Genomic DNA, 18,481 nt, shown 5'->3' on the forward strand with positions numbered 1-18,481 from the left:
ACTACCAAGCTTTAACTACTCTATAATTGAACTTCTTTAATAATACCCCTTTCCAAGCAATTTACATCTAACACAGCTATAACTCTTACAAAATTATGTTTCATATTTAATTAAAGAAATTAGTTTAATCACTTACCTCGTTAAAGTACGTACATTGATGAAAACCAATTAGTTATTCAAGACAATTGACGCTACACACAATACGTTTGGGTAGAGTGGACTAAGAAAGGGCGCCAAGTTTCGCGCATGCGCCCGGGAAAAACAGACCAAAAGACCTCCAGTCACGCGGAGTCAGTCTTCGCGGAGACGTCGTATAGAACGGACGTCGCTCGAACAAGTCAAAATTACATTCGCGAGTGTTGAGACTTATAATGGTTCTGTTGGTGGTTCGGGTCTTAGTTAGGTAGTAGCGTGCGATGCGCGGTTTGCGCGATGTTAGCTTACGTGGTCGTGGTACTGACAGTGTTGGACGTCTGTGTGCCTCTGTACCATCACCAGTTCGCAGTGTTCGTCCCCGGCGGGCCGGAGCGGGCCCATGACCTGGCGCATAGACATGGCTTCATTAATCACGGGGAGGTAAGTGTGGATGGGATGCTGCGGACAAGTGATCTATCTTGCGTTGTTTTTCTTTCATTTCTGCGAGAACTAAGAAAAAGCTTATTGTATGGACGTTATTAATGAACTGTTTGGAACGGGCGCGTCTTCATTTCTCATAAAGAGCCGGGTTTTAGTTCCGCTTTAATGTTAGTTTCGGAATCACTTGAATGATGGTGTTTTCGCTGTCTTTAGAAAATCTTTCGTCATTCTGAGTGATGGAAAAATATGAACTATATGATTACTTTTGGAAACATTGAAGGAATCAATTATTTACTTCCTTTCGTGTTCATAAACGGTTCAAGCAGAATTTCAAGTAGTTCTAATACTAGACGCGGTAGTATCGTTTAGATTTAAAGTCTCGATAAAATGTAATGGCTGTAGCGGATTTGCTAAAATACTGACGAAGTATGCAGTAGTTTGGGAAAGGTAAAATAGCGTAAAACAGTATTTTCTAAAGATCTTGCTTGGAAAATACTTGTGGTATTAACATCACTTTGATCCTGGAAAAATTATGATGATGATTGACAATTATGTGTGTATTATCGTTATATTAAATGGAACATATTTTTTTTTAACTGATATATTTACCAAGCTCCTATCAAAAACTTGCATTACATCGGTGAGAAAACTAACGTCCCACGGTTCATTAACAGTTTCTATAGATACATTTTTCATTGCAATCGTATTTGTGTTGATTTTCAAAGAAACTCGATTAATAGTTCAGATAAGTACTTCTGATTTCTAAGTAAAAGGTTTTGTAAGTTCTCCTTAATACAGTAAACGCGTACTACTTTTCAACTTTCAAGGAAACTAAGCGTCCCTTTGTGGGAAACTTTGATAAATGTCTCGGATAAAACTAGTGAGATTTACGCCACATGTTCTGGGCCCAAAATCGGAGAATTTAAGTCTATATCGAGTTATAGTTAAATGTTATTGTTAACTTGTGTTCGAACATGGTAGCAATGAAGTATTACTTAGTTCTAATATTTTGGAGTTCTATTCTGATGTTCAATGCTATTGGATTTCAAATTGAGCTTTTTGTGAATACTAGGAATTATCTACATAGATTACATTGATAAAATATATACGGCTTCGAAACTAGATATGGAAAAATTGGGCTTGGTATGAAATAACATATTCACCTATAATACTTTGAAAAATGGTTAAACTTTTGTGGCTTTCAAAGTGCATGTTTACATCTCTATTCAATACAAAACAAAATTCATCCTCTAACCTACTTAAATTATATCTCGTGCAAAAATTCAGGAGCGTAACATTATTGCAAAACAAATAGTAGCGAATAACTCAAATATTCATAGATGGAGTGATCAAAGAGGAATAATGATATAATCATAGCTTTACAGCCGAGTCACGATTAGATAAGCAAAATACATACCTCCGCGCTGGGGGAGCGCTCAACATTCTGTTTAGGCGGCAAAATTATTCTAGGTTATGTTTGAATTTAGAATTTCATTTTAGTTAATGGAGCTCACAAACTCTTTGCTACGTCCTCTTTGGTAATTGTGTTACGCCTTTTTGCTATTCAACGTATTTGTTTTTTTTTCCTTTTCGTAAAATGGTTTGAAAAGTAATGATTCTTTTTTCTATTATTACTATTTTGAGTATCTTCTAGAAATGTACAGTATCACCGTATCGTACAGACATCAATAACCCTATGGGAGTCTAGAAAGCCAACTTAAAAACTTCATCACTTAAGATTTTTCATACAGCTGACGATTTTCCATCAGCCAAAGAAATATAAATGAACCAAGCAATTTACCGCTAAATATTCGAGGCTAATTTTATTTAAACTTTGTTCTGGAGTTTCGTGCCATTTTGCTAGTAAACCGTCTGTAAATGAAAGGCATAACTCTGATGCTTTTGACTATGAAATGGAATATTTTAGTTACAAACTCACGTAAAGGCTGTATAGTAAATTCCTTTGCTTCTGGAACTGTTTTAAGTAGAAGCAATTCGCATCTCTATTGTTGAAATTATTTTTGGAATTCGTATTATATAGGTTCTGTTATTTGAACTTTTTTATCGACTACAGCAAGCGTTCCTATTATAAAATGTATTTTTCTTTGGTATGCTGTGCAATATTTTCGAACTGACTACTTTAAGATTGTTTGACTATATTTTTGCACTTTTATGTTAACTAATATTATCATGAATTTAGTAGAGTGACATTTAAGTACTGATGCGTTTTGTATAAATAATTTTAAAACAGCATTCCCCAAGCGCTATATCGACATAATAATTAAAGGTAGTGTTTTATGAACAAACCTTGCCGTTGATGCCGTGGGTGATAGCTAGTAGTTTATACTGACACTAAATTAATTATTAATATTTAGATTACTTTATTGATGTTATAGGGTTTGACACGTTTTCATGTAGTTACCGAAAGCCGACCTTGGACTTTTAAGTTAGGATCACGTAAGTTACTATAGAACATATATTGCTTGTAAAGTATTTTTTTATAACCTCTTACAACTTAGGAGAATTACGTGCGTAATTTTTACGTTAGGAAGTTACAAGTATATAGTCGGCGTAATAACCATGAAGTGTAAATGTTGTCATACATAATTACGTATATAGGTTCTCAATTGTCGTAAAGAATGTAAGAAATATAAGGAATATAAGCCTAAATAAGACGTTTCTAATGAATAGGACAATAACTTGTCAATACGTAGATTAGCACTATGTGAATAGCACTCGGTAATTGAAAGTGGATTAATTTATATGTATCTTACTGTATATACCTGACCCTTATAAGATAATAATACCTATTAGTCGGATCCCTTTTGATGTGGATACGAGGTGAAAATCACTCATCATATGTAGGTAGTTGTTTGCTATTCCAACAAAAAGACTTGCCGATATGTTGGAGTTAAGAAGTAAAATAAATATTCCTTGAGAATTGTCATTACTAAGTTAAGGAAAAAAAAAACATTTGCGTTTCTTGATCACGTTAAAAAACATAAGCACCTATAGCACAAGTAAGGACGCTGGTTCATCCTCATTACCGTCAAATACCGTAATCCGTTTTAATTTCAAATGACATTTTAAGCTCCTTCTCAAAAAAAAAAGAAAATGACGGAAAAATCTCAAAGACAAATGACGACATTCGTCGTAAAGAGAGGGAGACGAGAGATGATCTCCTCGTGACGTAATCAATTGTTACAGAGGCCTCAAGATAGAGGATTAATGAGAGGATTAATCCGACGATTTATTTTTGGGGTCACCATATTTTTTGTTCAAGAAATGGTTCGCGGCGGTATTTTTAAGTCGCCGGAAATTAATATTTCCGAGAGTCCCAGCTTAATTTTATATATATTTTTAAAGAAATTAGATTTTCCCCGAAAGTATTTGCGTGTTTTTGTCTCATGGGTAAGTGACGCGAATTTTAAATTAGGCTTTACGAAAAATTCAGAGAACCCAGTGATCAGATAAAATCTCTTCAATTTATAGGCTCTCAGAAGTAAGAAGTAAGTTTCAATTTACATATTGATGAATTATTAAGTTAAGCCTCATGATATTATAATGAATCTTCTCAATAAAATTCTCGCTAGAAACCTACTTATTTGATAATAACTCTTCATATAATTTATTAGTATTTCCTGAAATCATATAATTTTGTTACAGAAAAACGCCTACGCGTGAAAACATGACACTTAAATATTACTCAAAATGTCTATTATGAAAATAGTCACGATTTGATTAAGTAACTAAATTAATTTGAACCCTCTACGTCTATAAATATTAATAGAGTGTCCAAAAAGTTCGTTCGAGAATACTTTCACCGGTTTTCGATGTCGGGGTCACGCAACTCCAGTTTGAAGGTTAAAGGTAAAATTATGAGCACACGTGAGGTTCAACTTTGTCGCTCCGTTATACGTCGGATTCTGGATTCTAAATCCTGGAAATAACGGGTTATGATCCTTAAATTAATATTATGATATCAATGATTTGTGTCTATATGATTATATGTATGAGTCACTCATGTAATAAAAAAATAAAAATCGAATATATCGAATACATCAATTTTGAACACAGCAGAAAATTAATGAACCCAGATGCTTATTCCAAATTAATATTTCATGTTAACGAGTATATTTGTATAAATCGCAATAAGTATGTGTATTGATTTCGTGAGAATCTTTAGTAATTTATTAATAGAACTCTGTAAAGGGCAAGGTTTGGCTAAAGCTTGTTGAAGGTGTATTCCTTCTTAAAATATGAAACATTTTCAAATGTTATTTTTAGGTTTTGTTGTAGGTACTATTGTTTCTTTTTTTATTGTTATAAGAAGTGCAGACTCTATGAGTATGTTGAAAATTTACCTTTATAATCTACGTAAAACATTGCAATGCACCAGATACACTCTAGCCTTACCCTTAAAGTCAATCGCAAGATCTGATTCAAACATGTACACTATTCAGTAACTCAGTTGTCCCCGGTGCCCTTCACAAGTACCTACATTGTCTACAGATGGGTCTATTGATATCCAGATAACAATAGTATTATGACACGAAGCAAACGTACTACATAACACTACTTGATGTGTCACAGACTAGATATAAACTTATCTCACATTACACCCCATTTAACTAATTTGAGTGGAGACGTTAGCAAAAAGTCTGAAAGCCTTTTTTGTTTCTATAAAATTTGCCTCATATTGAGATGCTTTTTAAGATATATACTAACTGAAATATTTGAAATCATGTAGAGTATGTAAAGCTTGACACAATATTTTTATTCCAGCAAGTTGATATTTCGAGAAACGGGCGAGAAAATATATATGCTTCACGATCACGTTTCATAGACGAGGTCTTGCAATCCATCGCCTCTATCTTACCTGTACTATTTATAGAATATAATATTATATAGGCAACTTACACGTGGCTATATAGTATATTGTTTACAATAGTCTTGTATTCTCCGCACGTGTGACTATTTACCTGTCCTATTTCTTGCTTAAGACAAATCAAAGGGAAATATTATTTGATTGAAGTGGCCCACAAACCTTATTAGGAGACTTTCTATTTATAGATTTCAATCCCTTTAGAGGTTGGAGGTAAAAGTCTTCGTTCTGGCTGACATACTCTTTAAGGCGTGGGTGAAGTGCCACGCGTAGGTTTTCTCGACTTATAGACGCCTTGTTTTAGTTCCTACGGTCAATTTTAAGTGCCTTGTGTAGGTTTGTATGCTTAACTTACAGTTTCCCAAATAAATTCTATGATCATTGACATTTTACCTCGTAGTTTGATATTTTTTCTGCTTCCGACTCGAGGGATTTTTTCACTTTTCTGGATAAATACAATTTGAATATATTTCTGATTTACAGTAGGGTTTAAACATTTTCCGTTCAAGCGTAGAGGATGAAAAGAGATACTTAACGGCAATTTTTTTTTTAGTCAGAACAAGAAATACAAGGAGCTTAGTGTAATCGTATGCTTTGTCCAAATCTAAAATCAGAAATCTGTAGTTAAGTCAACTTCACATTTAACAAATTATTGGAATGCTACAATTTCTGGCATACCTAGCCTAGTTCATAAATACGACAAAACTGCCTGTCTATGCAGTAAGAACCGAGGGTATAATCCTAATTCATATTCAGCATAATAAGGTACTTACCGAACTGTTGATGCTAAATATTGCCTTTCAGACCTAGATTTTTATTATCCTAGGTCCGTTGTTTTTGACTTTAGTTTATCCGTCGTTAAAAGTAATGTGAGTAAGTAGGTATATTAACGTTCTTTTTGTAATCTTCATAAAAATGCCGAACATAAAACTTGAAAGACTTTTTTTTGTCATTTGTTTTTTTTTTTCCTTCGAGAGGTGTTCGGTAAATAAGTGTCTGAAGCCAGTGGGAAGATAATTGAAAATGTAATATTTATAGTGTAGCTTTGTGTTTTTGTTTTAATTTGAATAAAATTAATGAAAGATTTATCTTAAGTTACATTTTAAATGTAAGAATTTGCCGTACACATTGAACAATATTTTTTTGATGTACCTTCTATCTGATATGCTTACTACTATTATATACATGATATATCTTGTATCATACATATAATGCACTATAGCTATCAGAAATCACTACATCTCAGTCCCCATCCCATCCCTATAACCGTACTATTGCCGCCAAAGTAAGGGGTACTTATAAACACATGAACGGTTTCTCATAGGATGCTGGATCAAACGGTAGGGGAGAGAGATTACAGTTAGTAAACATATGTCGATTCCCAGGAGTAGTCAAACCTTTTATATAACTACTGCGATCGTTATACTATGTTTGGGTATTACCGAAAACCGGTATTGCTGTTTAGAGAGGAGAATTTTGTTTTCTTATATCAAGCACTGCAAATCGGATGCCATTACATAACTAGCGAAAAAGCAAAATTTCTCATTTTATGTATTGGCAAAAACCGCATAAAAACTGTTCAGGATTTTTTAACCGACTTCCCAAAAAGGAGGAGGTTCTCAATTCGTCGGGATCTTTTTTTTTTTTTTTTTTTTTTTTTTTTTATTTTTTATGTATGTTCACCGATTACTCAGAGACGCTTCGACCGATTTGCAAAATTTTTTTTTTGTTTGATAGGGTTTACCTCCCAGGTGGTCCCATAGTCACCAGGTCAGGATCTGATGATGGAAACCCTGAGAAATCGAGGGCAACTTTCGAAAATCGTAGGCATACGTAGGGTAAAAACTTGACACTAAGGCGCATGTCTGATAACACTATGCAATGGTGAAGGCTTGGAGCTGACCTGATGATGAAGACCAGAGAAGGTCGAGGGAACTTGAACAATGAATGTGTAAAAAACTACCTCGTGTTTGGGCTTATTTTGTTCGTATTGACGAGACCTTTGCAACAGTGAAGGTTTGAAGCTGACCTGATGATGGAGACCAGCGAAGGTCGAGGGAACTCGACAATTGAATATGTAAACTACCTCGTGCTTGGGCTTATATTGTTCGTATTGATGAGAACTTTCCACTGCGGATATGACATGCGGATAGTGACAACTATGCTTGTCACTGAAAAGCTAAAAATAAAAAACTTTTTACAAAAAAATAAAACCGACTCCCAAAAACACTGAAAAGCAAAAAAAAACTATTCTTAGGTGCATTGGCCTAGAAGTCGGTGGCGTTATAAACTTAGTTACATCCATTAGACACCGACTTCTAGGCCGATGCACCTAAGAATAGTTTTTTTTTTGCTTTTCAGTGTTTTTGGGAGTCGGTTTTATTTTTTTGTAAAAAGTTTTTTTGAGATAATCGTGAACAGGCAGGAGGCAGATCTTGGAGTTTTGTTTTACAATAAGTAATAGGTACTTGTATCTGACGGAAAAATAGAGAATAGTCCTCATATGACACGGACAATGATAGGTACATGTTAAACGATAGTAGGTGATATGTATTTTTTTCTGTACGCATCTATTACCTTACTAGTATGCCTCATCATCTCTATTGTCAACAGACGCTGGAAAGGTATGTCATAATGAATGCAGAAAAACACGTAAAAGTAAAAATTGTGTACCTACCTAATATGAAACACCTACAACATCCTTTTTACAGGAAAGGGTAAGAGCTAAAACCCTAAATGTTAAAATATATCAATTATTACAAAAAATTGTTTCCGCATTTGTAGTTTCTCAAAAACCGACAAAAATAATAATTCTAGAAATAAGTTCATAATTCTTTTATTACAGTATTTTCCACTGTAAAGAAAAAAACTAAACATTAAATTCGTTAAAGACTTGCTTTAGCGAAAAGAATAAGTACAGGTTACATAATTACACCTTCGCTAATGCTTTTAACCTACTTCAGGAAACTAAATGCGTTGTAATCCAAATTCAACTTTGTTACGAGAAGGCAGAGTTGAATATCGAGTGCGAACGACAATTATATTTTTAGTACTTGAAAGTGAGGAAAGTACTATATTCTTATCTCGTGGTCTCTAAGGCAAAGCTAAAGTTTGCAGAAAGCTTTGTCCGGGACAATGTAGGTAACCTGATTTTAGTGTGTAAAACAACATTTTAGTTGAGTCATACTCGGGCAAGATTTATTGATGTGGTTCGAAAATTACTAACAAAGGCACTGCGAGTCATCTTTCTGCTTATTGGCAGGACCAAAATATAATACATAGGTATAAGCTTGAGGTACTTAAGTATTAGGTTTTAGGGAAAAATCAAAGCAGCATTATTTTTTCATCAAGCGTAACACACATGCAACAATTATATGCTGCAATATGAGGTAAACCATTATGGCAAAATCTAAGTCCTTTTTTATTATCACGCAGCAAAAATATTCTTCAAGAAAATCAAGAAACACAACCCTTTTCAGCTTCCTTGTAATATAAAACGAGCGCAGCAGTAGATAATTTTATTCTACCCAGCCAGGACTGAGTCTGCAACATCTTAAAACCCGATCTTGATTATGTAGTTTGTTACTGTAGTTTATTTCAAAGGTGGCTGTGCACCTGTTCTCCCATCGATACCGGTCTATAAGCTGAGCTAGTTTTCTACCTGACTTAAGAAACTTCAAGGCGATTTTAATCTGCTACGTTATTCAATGTGCTGTACAGGAATATGTTTTTTTAAATGTTTTTTCTGGTATCAAGTAATATGTGGATATTTCAGGAGGCAGCTAAATATTAAAGTATTCAAGATATTCTTTACCACCATACTCTGACTCTCACCAACTATGTGTGGACCCACCACCCCATTTTTTCTATTTAAATTCTTATACCCTGAACATAGACTGACTCCCCCGAGCCTTCGTGTCTTAGTACCCACAAAAGAATTTAATTATGTAGGTGAAGCGAGGTAAAGTCTAACATTGCAAATAAAACCAGAAATTCGGTACATATTTATAAGGCAGGTACGTACCGTAGTTTATCTCTAAAACAACGAGACACGAATACTAATGTTTTTCACTCTAAATGTAATCATTTTTTGGAAGTTAACGACGAATCTTAAATTAGGTTAGACTTTGTTGAGATTTATATTAAATTAGAAAAGCGAATTTTATTCTGGAAGCGCTTTTGGACATTATATTTTTCTTGTATAAATTAGGGTTTCTTTTTAATAACTATAAAATATTCATAACTTTGGCAGGTATTTTTAAGGCTTTTCAAGTTTCATTTAAATGCTAACATTTCCATTACCTTTCAGTCTTTATCATGAAAATTAAGAACTGACATGGTAGTTAAGAGTCAGGAGGAAATCTTGAATTTGTTGTACCAATTTTATTTTGCTTAATATGTCTTACAAAACCATCAAAATATCAGATATCAAGATCGCATATCCCTCCACATCTGTAATAAAAATAAATACACAATATTAGAGGTCAGCTATTACCCCAACCAGGGCCATCGGTTGAATAACCCTTCACTGCTATTTACATGGCTAACGGCGCTCAAGCTGAAAGTAATGAAACATGAACAGCTTTTTGTTACGTGTCACGCCGTCACTGGAGGGTTAATATGACTTCAACGGTAATTTACGGTTAATTTTAGTGTTAGATTCGAATCTCTAATATTTGTTTAATATTCTTCTACTTTTTTCAGGCGTTTTAATGTTTATGTGCCTGTGAAATTGTACTACGGAACTATTAGGAACATTTCGGCATGTTACGGTGTAGGGTAAAAGGTTTTACCTATAATAAGCCGCCTTGTAATGACGCCTAAAAGCCCTGAATTAGTACTCAAATTACTGCTTTACTCAGCTATTACTTTTTGTTTCGTAAGATGAACTAGGCGTTTTATTTAAGTTTCGCACCGCTTTATATATTTTTTTTATTTAAACAAACGAAAGCTCTCTATAATTTTATATCTGCTAGAAAACTGAATTAGAAACTACAACCCGTGTTCTATGTTGCAAGTAAAGTAGCGTGATAAAATTTGTCTTCTCCATTTATTTAGTCTTCACTTTTAGTTTACAAAGTATATTCCCTTTTCGCGAAAGTTAAATAACTTTCAGTAAAATTAATATAAAACCCTAAGAAATAGCTACAAAACATGTGCCTAGCGCCAAGATTACACCCACACAGAATGCTTGAAATCACGGACTGTCAGAGAGAAAAGTTTTTTCTTCATCGGCACCAAGTTCGAAGTACTTTCAGTTACAAAAGTTCTTGCTTTGGACTTTATCCGGCCCAGTGCTGACGAATTACTGTGAAAAGAGTTATTATTGGGTAGTATTACGTCTAAAGGACCACCTGTTTTTCTTGAAGTTTGTCGTAAAAAGGCATTCAGTGAAATATATGTATGTTTACAGCCTATAAGTATGGGTTTTTGAAATGTTTACTTTTTATACCTAGGAGGTAACGAGAATTACGAAGACTTTTAAGTTTGTTTCATATTGTTTTAAAAGTATCATATGGTCTGGGTATTAGCATAATAAGTTGGAAACTTTGCTTTTCTTGGAATTCAAGTAAATATATGTAATGAAATAGAAAGTTATTAGGTACTTAAATATTTTACTATTCCATAACTCATATTATGTTAATATTCGTGAATCTTTCACAGTTGCAGAACTGCTAAACTCTAAACCAAACTGTATTATTTATACGGGTAGGCAGGAACGTGTTTCGAGCGTTACACCGAGTATTAGCGAGCTTATCGACTGTCAATCATCAACGAGCTGTCCGTCGATGTACCCTTCATACGTGTTGTTTAGCTAGAACAACGGCCTTTTATAAGGAAAAAACATAAAAGAGGAATACTAGAACAAGCTTTATTTTTTGTCAAAAAGTTCTCACACAACCATCCCTTATACATATTTATTTATGAATCCACTCAACAAAGTTCAAGGTGAACATCAACAAAACATCGAAAATTTATAGACAGCAATAACAACACTATAGTTCGGCCATTCAGAGAATGCGTTCCTGACACGTCGCGATTGAACTGACGACGTAACTTTGCAATGGCGTTGCAGTTACGATAAAAATATTTTTGCTGGTTGTTTACCGTTTTAACAATTGAGGAGCATTAAAACAACATTATTATATCAATAATCAATGAATGTTATAATTTTGTGCCAAACTGAGTGTCAAATAACTTGGTAAACAATATTTTTCTAAATCTATACTGCGCTATTACAAGGTTATGTCAGCGGTTTATATTTTGTAGTGCTGTGCTAAAAATAACAGGCAAGTATCGTAATCTGTTCTTATACAGTTATAATATAAAATAATACGTTTTGATTTTCTTTTTAAGAATTGGAAAATAATGGACTATAAGACTTAATTATAACTTTTATGAAATATAAAAATAAAACTATGACCAAACCGCATTTTTATACTTAGATTAAAAATGGTAACCCCAAATGGCGTTATGGGCCGCCATTTTGTGACGCTAAAACAGTCGTCCGTTGTCGTTTCGTGCGCATAGACCACGTTTTTCAAGTGTTTTCGATCTGTTTTTATTTGATTACCCGGCTTTTGTTAGACCGAGATATCAGGATTGATTCTGTTATTGATAATAATATAATTATACATGTAGGCGAAGATGATTTTATTTATTTATTTATTTTATTTATTTATTTATCAATGAAGACACCATTGATGATGAAGACATGATGAAGACATGATGAAGACACCACCTCCTCAAGCAAATCGGAGTCTGATTAATATTCTATTCGCACATTCAATTCAATGTACTTGTAACAAAGAATAAATAAAACAATTTCATTATATGAATATTACCTTTTTTTGGTTTCCACTTAAATAACTAAAATATAAAACAAATGATTCCGCCAATTTAAAACGAAAATAATCTTAAAATAATGCGGCGGTTCATTTTGAAGGAACGGTAACGAACTCAGTGTTATGTTGTGCCCATCACTAGTCGTGACTAACTGATAGGTGTCAGGAACGCATTCTCTGAACGGCCGAAGTATAAAATCTACGATTTATCAATCACCAACCAATCTCATCTGCCACCGTCAAAAATATGGAAGCAAGGAAAAAAGAGTTTATCACATAGTAAAGGGAAGGCAAACAAAAGCAAAATAAATTATTCTCGTGACTGGGGTACCGTGGGGATCATGCTGGTATCACAATCCATCAATTCAAACTCAAACTCAAAACTCAAAATCGTTTATTCAAATTAGGCTGATAAATCAGCACTTTTCGAACGTCAAAAACAAAAGACAGTCCCCAAAACGCCCGCCCTTCACCACTTCCTATGTGTTTTTGCTGGGAAGAAGAAGTGGCGCAACAAACTCCCCAGCAACACATGTCTGTCTGTAAGGTTTGAAGAACCAGAATGTATACAAAACAAGTCAAATAAAAATATCATTATCACATGATAACCATTATATAAAATTAGGAAAGAAAAAAAAATACAAACTTAACACAAGTAGGCTAGCACACAGATTTACACCCATAAAGACTAAGTAGGTACTCAAGCATTACTTATAGTCTGTTAAGTGTATCTAAAGCCTCCTAATAATAAAATAGAAATGTATTTTTAATATAAGCATAAAATCGGCGTGCCCACCCACATGCGCAGATGATTATGTTGTAGCAACACAAACAAGGTGTACCTGCCAGGACTACAGTATTATTATTTTCTCCAAAAAAAGCTAATAGAAAATCATACTATTATGAATAGTGTCAATAGCCACCAACACGACCTGGTACCGCCAGCAGCACCCGTTCACGAGTATAACGCGAGGATCAGCCATCGCCCCCTTCGCACATTTTTGAGGGAAGGGGACAACCCGACCCCCAACGCTACCGCTGGCCATACCGTCTAAGGGAGCATGACGTGCTTGCAGCTATTCAAGAAAAGTAGAATATGTAAGAAGTACTGCAGTACTAGCAAGCCATAAAGAAACAATGCTAAGCAAAATTAAAAATCAAATTAATGTCAGAAGTAATGTCAAACAATGTAAAAAAATTATAATAAGTTAATAATTTAATTATAGTGATAACAAGAATGAGCTGCCTTGCGTTCAACTTAGCGACCAACTATTCCTATCATTTAAATAATCATTAATGCTATAATAAGCCTTCTTTGAAAGAATTGACTTTACTTGTAATTTAAATGCATTAAACGGTAATTGTAGTAAAGTTAGAGGTAGTTTATTGTAAAAGCGGATACCGAGCCCCAAAAATGATCCATGAACCTTATGAAGTCTGTGAGTGGGTACACACAGTTTATGCTTGTTTCTAGTGTTAATACTGTGAACATCGCTTTTTTTGGTGTACAAATGAATATTTTGCCTAATGTAGAGTATATTGGCAAAGATAAATTGTGATGCCACAGTAAGAATGCCTATTTCTTTAAAAAGCTCTCTTAGCGAATGTCTACTACCTAACCGGTATATCGCACGAACAGCTCGTTTTTGTAATACAAATATGTTTTGAATATCAGCAGCTTTGCCCCACAGAAGAATACCGTAGGACATAACGCTGTGAAAGTAGCTAAAATAGACTACTCGAGCTGTGTCTACGTCAGTGAATTGTCTTACTTTTCTGACGGCGTACGCAGCTGAGCTAAGCCTTCCCGCGAGGCTAGCTATATGCGAGCCCCACTGAAGTCTGCTATCGACTGATATACCAAGAAATACTGTGGATTTGACAGTTTCTAGAACCTCGTTACTTAATATAATATTCGGGCCTAGGTTTTTCACGTTCGGTAGAGTAAATTTAAGGCATTTTGTTTTCTTCGCATTTAAGACCAAGTTATTAGTACTAAACCAGTGTGTAACCAACGAAAGTGCACTGTTTACGTCGTCAAATTGATCCCTATTTCTGTCGACTTTAAAAATAAGTGAAGTGTCATCTGCAAACAGTACAACGTCACAGATATTCTTCAGATGGTATGGTAGATCATTAATATATACCAGGAATAAGAACGGACCTAATATTGAGCCCTGTGGCACACCTAATTGGACTGATAAACCTGATGATTTGACGCCATTGACATCTACGCATTGCACTCTGTTCTTTAAATAGGATTCTATTACGCTAAGAGCTTCATTTTGGACTCCGTAATAACGTAATTTACGTAGAAGCGTATCGTGGTGCACACAATCGAATGCTTTGGAGAGATCACAGAATACTCCAATGGCATTCTGAGAGTTTTCCCACGCATTAAAAATGTGTTTTAAAAGAGCTACACCAGCATCTGTTGTCGAACGACCTTTTGTGAAGCCATATTGTTCACTATGAAGGAGGCTATTAACATTGAAATATCTTTGTAACTGCTTGAGTACTAATTTTTCGAATATTTTACTAAAAGCGGGTAAGATGGATATGGGTCTAAAATTATTTACATCCTTCTTATCGCCTGATTTAAATAAAGGAATGACTTTACTTAGTTTCATTAGGTCGGGAAAAACTCCGGTTTCAATACATTTATTAAATGTGATAGCAAGATAGGGGGCAACAATGTCGATAATATTCTTTAATAGTTTAATGGAAATGCCCCAATAGTCACCACTGTTTTTTAAGTTCAGCGAATTAAAAACGTTAATAACATCAATTGGCGTTATTTGCTCAAAACTAAAAATAGCGTCACACTTTGGGACACTATTATGCAGGAGATTCTCAGCGTCCGTAGCAGAAGAACTCAAGGAGCGAGTCGTAGTTAAAGGTATGCTAGCAAAGAACTCATTAAATGCCATGGCTACGTCAGCCGCATTACTAATACGTTTATTATCAGCGACTATTTCTAATTTATTCTCAATATTTGTCGATTTTCCAGTTTCCTGATTAATAATTTTCCAAGTAGTCTTTACTTTATTAGAAGAATTTTTTATTGTATTACTTAAATATTTTGCTTTAGCAACATTACAAATTTGTTTAAATAATTTTGAATATTTTCTAACATAATCTAAGAACGGAGTATCAAACCTGTACATTTTCATACCGTATAACTCGTAAAGCCTCGCTCGACTTTTGTAAATACCTTCAGTAGCCCATTTATTAAAGTTGGCAGAGGTAGCATTGACAGTCATGGTTTTAGTCTTAAACGTGGAATTGAATTCCTTTTCTACAACATCGAAGAGTGATCCATACATGACATTAGGATCTTCATTTGCAAGAATAGAAGGTTTAAGTTTTTTGTTTATATTACTTTTAAATCTACTACATCGACTAGCTGTAACAGGCCTGCATTCAATTTTAAATGGCTTTTTGTGGATTACCATGGGAAAACAAGCAAACAATTAACTGCCTATCAAACGTCGATGGGGAACGATGTCCCTTTTTATATGTATTTTAGTTGTTTATTTGTCACGGGGTATTCACACAACTGTGGCCCACCAAAACTTCTCTTACGGTCCGCTTTTTTTACGAAATTCTACGCGTCAATAGATACACTGAAACACATTAACGTAGATTCCATTTCGACTCTAACATAACTCAAGTCTAAAGCTTTAAATGTAGCCACAATTTCCGGATTAACGAACAACATTTTACCCTCTGACCTTTGAACAACAATCTGGAAACAAAATAATATTCAGCATTTGTATTTGGCACCCAACGAAACTATCAAAAAGTAATCACAGAATCGTGCTCAAAAACATCGCCGTGGCGACGGAATCAAGTCTATATTAAACGAGGTCCTTATAAAAATTCGTCATAACACAGGAGAGTACTTCCCAAATTCATTACGGGGTACGCTCATTTGGTCTAAATGTGAAAAGAATGTAAATCGCTAAGGAAAAATAGGCGACCTCGAAACGCTTGGAAGTTTCCTCGCATCGAACTGTAGTTACATTGGTTCGCCAACAGATGGCGTTGGAAGTTGCGAGGTTCCTCAAGTACTGTTTGTTTTCAGTTTGAGTGTTTCAATTTTTTTATTGGAACACTGGCCTTCATACTGTTTGTCTTGAATGAGAGTTTAGTGTTTGTAATTGGGTTTCGATGATTTATCGGTACTTAGATAATTGGAATTGGAAGAATTGGACCGTGTTCAACTAATGACTTCCTTTTATCTTAAAAGTTATCTACGTTATATTTTATAGTCGCAGCTATTTATAATTTACCTGCGTCAAAGGTCAATCACTCTGCTTGGTAAAATTCCCTCGACTTTTAAAATCCATCAATAAATAATGAAGAAGCTCAATACAAATTTGTTTCCTCGGGGAATAGTCATTAAGGTCATTCTGTCTGAGTTCAGATTAAGGTTTCGATACAAATCGAAATCAAATACTTTATTTTCGATTTAATTTAAAATCTTTGAGTCTTCTAGGTTTTCACAACTCAGACTTATTTCAAATAACCTAAATTCAAAACTAAATTACTCTGTGTTACTTCATACGCATAAGATTAATTTAAATAATAGAAGATCCTTTTAAACAAAAGCCTTAAAATACCATGTTAATAGAATAGAGCTTACCCTTCGTTTAACGCGTGCTACAAATACGTAAAAGCCTTTTCAGTAAACACGTTCCATTACAGTTTGGGCGCAGATAACGCTGAAAATCAATTAAACAACAATACCGAACACGTTGGGTACGGAAGGGTACACTTTCCATAGAACATTTCTAAAATAGATATTAATTAATGAATGAAAAATATTCATTGAATGTGCGAGTGTGACAATGGCGCAACGGAGTGAGACGGAACAAAAGCTTTGGATAATTGGAATCTCGCTTCAACGCACTTGGAGAAGTCTTCGTGAAGCGGCCAATTCACTGCACCCACAGAGGAAATAAAGATGAGTGGAGATGACACAAGGCTGGTAGGTCAGGCGCCTTCGTGTAGGTAGGTCAACTAACGATCAGTAGGCGTGACCATAACGATCAGTTACTTTAAATGAACTTCGCGTTTGGGTTCCATAAGACATCTGACAAAGCTTGGTTTCAAATAAGGCAAATGGGGCCGCAGCCAGTTACATTAGTCGTTTCTCAAACACCCGCATTTTGGCAACACTACTTTCTTAGGCATCTCCGCTCGTCATTTTGTTCTGTGGCGTACTTTATATTGTGAACGTATATTCATTGACCGTTTCATCTGTACTTAAAGTTCTATTGGCTATCGATGGCAACTGCAATAAACGTTCAGAGCTGCTATTGCTTTTAAATTATTGTTTAAGAAGACGAGTAGTGGCAATTATAAAAGCAATAATGGTAGTTTTCAAATGCAGAATATTTAATTTACAAATAATAAATACTTTGACTTTGACTTTAAACTAGAGTAGCCAAGAGCTACGTGTATTATGTCTTTTGGATAAAGACGTAATTATGTCAACTAAGAACTACTGTTTATTTGCTCCATGTTTATCTGATAATGAATAAATCATTACACAATTAAATTGAATGCATGTTTTTGTAGAAAAGTTTGTTTTATAGGTTATGATATGAAAAGTATTTGTGACTTAGGTAATCGATCGCGAAGAGCTTACCAACTAAGTACTTGTACTTTTGAAAGTGTTTAAAAAACATGAACATTAAAAAAAATCTTTGGCTTTTGCGTAAAGCCCGAACAAACAAACACATTACGCTTTTATAATAGTGTAGATACAAACAAAGATTCCCTTGTAACGCTAGATTCTCCTTTGTTTGTCTGCAAACAGCCCAATAAACAGAACTAAAGGTCTCTCATAGTCATAAATTAGGCGCAACTGAGTGTGTTAAGTAAGATTTCTCGCGCAAAGTTTCTACTGAGAAAACATTTAGCTTGCCGGCTGGCTTATTAGAATATCGTTAGAGCAATATTATGTTTTATTACTATGTTCTCACTTCTTAATTGTGCTTAAAAGTGCTTATATTAAATGGTGCTTGATTTAATACTTTATGTTACGGGTCTTATAGTCCTAAAAGATGTCTGTTACTATAAGAAATAATTTTCCCCTAATTACAGTAAATAAAGTAAAGGCCAATTAATCAAACATTTGACTAAGTAACTGGCAACACGTGGCTAA

The 18,481-nt window shown here is 34.5% G+C and overlaps 1 protein-coding gene across 1 annotated transcript in view; it reads left to right on the top strand.

The window, feature by feature from the left end:
- The first annotated feature begins 410 nt into the window (after positions 1–410).
- LOC124636758 (furin-like protease 2) overlaps positions 411–18,481 on the top strand; it is a 40,605-nt gene continuing 22,534 nt past the window's right edge. Inside the window, exon 1 of the mRNA XM_047172889.1 lies at positions 411–576. Coding sequence (XP_047028845.1) covers positions 433–576 — 144 coding nt within the window. The 5' untranslated portion in view covers positions 411–432. The remainder of the gene's footprint in view (positions 577–18,481) is intronic.

The sequence above is a fragment of the Helicoverpa zea genome, chromosome 15, assembly GCF_022581195.2.
Source record: "Helicoverpa zea isolate HzStark_Cry1AcR chromosome 15, ilHelZeax1.1, whole genome shotgun sequence".
Lineage (NCBI taxonomy): Eukaryota > Metazoa > Arthropoda > Insecta > Lepidoptera > Noctuidae > Helicoverpa > Helicoverpa zea.